Source organism: Colobus angolensis, unplaced genomic scaffold (assembly GCF_000951035.1).
Source record: "Colobus angolensis palliatus isolate OR3802 unplaced genomic scaffold, Cang.pa_1.0 Scaffold887, whole genome shotgun sequence".
Taxonomy (NCBI): domain Eukaryota; kingdom Metazoa; phylum Chordata; class Mammalia; order Primates; family Cercopithecidae; genus Colobus; species Colobus angolensis.
The window spans coordinates 51,502-53,536 of record NW_012122787.1 but is presented as its reverse complement, the minus strand read 5'-3'; the positions used below and the strand labels follow the sequence as shown (position 1 = coordinate 53,536).

The window sequence follows — 2,035 nt, the reverse complement described above, 5'->3', positions numbered from 1 at the left end:
TGTTCACCAGGTGGCCCCCAAACTCCTGGCACAGGGTGCTTCTGGGTGCCTTGAAGGGGTACACACCCTCATTATCTGCCTCAGAGCCTGTGAGGCTGCCTCTGGTGTGGCCATGGGAGGCCAGGCTCCAGGGGGTTCTGTGGGTGCTGCCTCTGAATTCTGTATTGTGCTGGCTCGGCTTGGAAAGGCTATGGAAGCCATGGATGTGACCGCTGACTCCATCGACACTGTATGCACTGTGCTGGGCAAGATTTTGCACGGCTGTGCTTCTCCTCATGGGGAATGGGGCCCTGGAGCCCTGGGAGAAGCTGGCACTCCTAAGACAGAGAAAGGAGGGAAGGGGCAGGGGTGAGAGGAGGCCAGGACTGCCCCAGGGAGGCAGGCAGGGAAGTTCCCAGCCCCATGTAGTGAGATGATATGGAGAAAACACAGGAAGAGGAATTGGGCAGACTGAGGTTTGTCTAGTTTGGGAGTTCACTACCTTGTGGCCTTGAGCATTTTCCCTTTCTGAATTAGTGTCTTCATCTACAAAATGATGATTAAAAACTCACTTTGCAGATTGCTTAGAAATCAGACTTTATTATATCTAGAGCTAGTATATCTATATCTGGGCTGTGATTAGCAGGGTGATCAGTTTCACCCCCACAAAACAGACCGCAGCAAGCCAGGTACACTGACTATTGGTTCCCTGCTGTGAGCATTCCAGAATGTGCATGTCTGAATGCCCAGGCTGAGAAATGGTGGGGAGAGCTTTGAAGGGGGTGGCAGGAAGCAGCAAGCAAGTCATCTCATCTCTGAGTCTCAGTGTTCCCCTGTAAAGTAAACCAGCAGCTCATGGGTGTCAATGTGGTTAAGTTATAAAGAACTATTCAGAAGTAAGCAACAGATTCATCTTCTACCAGGTATTACGGTGGTCAGAGAGGCAATTAGAGGGAAAAGTTTCTCTCCCCAGAAACCTAAACATCTAAAGAAAAAATGGTTTCCTGTTTGGCAACTACATCTGGGATGGAAAAAGGTTTGAAGCCAGGCACAGTGGCTCACACCTGTAATCTCAGCACTTTAGGAAGCCCAAACAGGCAGGTGGCTTGAGTTCAAGAGTTCGAGACTAGCCTGGACAGCATGGTGAAAACCTGTCTCTTCAAAAAAAAAAAAAAATTAGCCGGGCATTGTGATGTGCACCTGTAGTCCCAGTTACTTGGCTGGGAGACTGAGGTGGGAGGATGGGTTGAGCCCAGGAGGCCGAGGCTGCAATGAGCTGACATCATGCTATTGCACTCCAGCTTGGGCAACAGATCCAGACCCTACCTCAGAAAAAGAAAAAAGAATAAGTTTTGAATTATTAAAATGTAGGTTTTGGGAGATAAGGCAAGTAGTTAAAAGAGAATCAATGAATGAGAAGAGAGCTGTGTCATGTTCCAGCGCTGCCACTGATAAGCTCTGTGTGCCTTCCTGATTGCCCCAGACATGACCCGGAAATCACAGTGATTTCCAAGTGTCCATCTGGCTCTGCAGCTCTACAGCCTTCAGCTTTATGAGAGTGGTTTGGAACTGGGTTCTGTGTTCTGTGTGGGTGCTCTGGGAAACTGGAGGATGTAGTTTTGAGCAAGTATGGATCTAGGTCTTCTTCCCTATCTTTTATATTATTATTCCTCCTAGGATTTAATGTAGGGAAAAAAGTAAGACTGGATCCTTATAGCAGTGGTTCTCAGCCTCTTCATGGCCACGGGCACCATTAAAAAGCTGAGCAAAAGCTCTTGGGGTATCTCCCCAGAATGAGGCATATCTCACACACATGCACATTTGCAAGCTGTTTCTAGGGGTCATAGCCCTCTGAGACCAATTCGTGGAACTGCCTCACTGGTGTGCTCTCAGCCTGTGGAGAGCTTTCCCTTGGGGACGTGGCCACAGCTGGCCCAGAAGCTTAGAAAAATGAAGGGAAACAGGTGTTCAGACCAGGCTACCTCCTCTGTGAACATGGGCCACCAAGCTTCACAGCCTTCCTCCCTGGGCCTCTGCATTCCTTCTCCCTTTCTAT

The 2,035-nt window shown here is 49.0% G+C and overlaps 1 protein-coding gene across 1 annotated transcript in view; it reads right to left on the bottom strand.

Moving 5' to 3' along the window:
- The window catches only part of GAB4 (GRB2-associated binding protein family, member 4), a 55,238-nt gene that overhangs the window by 11,134 nt on the left and 42,069 nt on the right, over positions 1-2,035 (bottom strand). Inside the window, exon 4 of the mRNA XM_011930974.1 lies at positions 8-317. Within this exon, the coding sequence (XP_011786364.1) occupies positions 8-317 (310 nt within the window). The remainder of the gene's footprint in view (positions 1-7; positions 318-2,035) is intronic.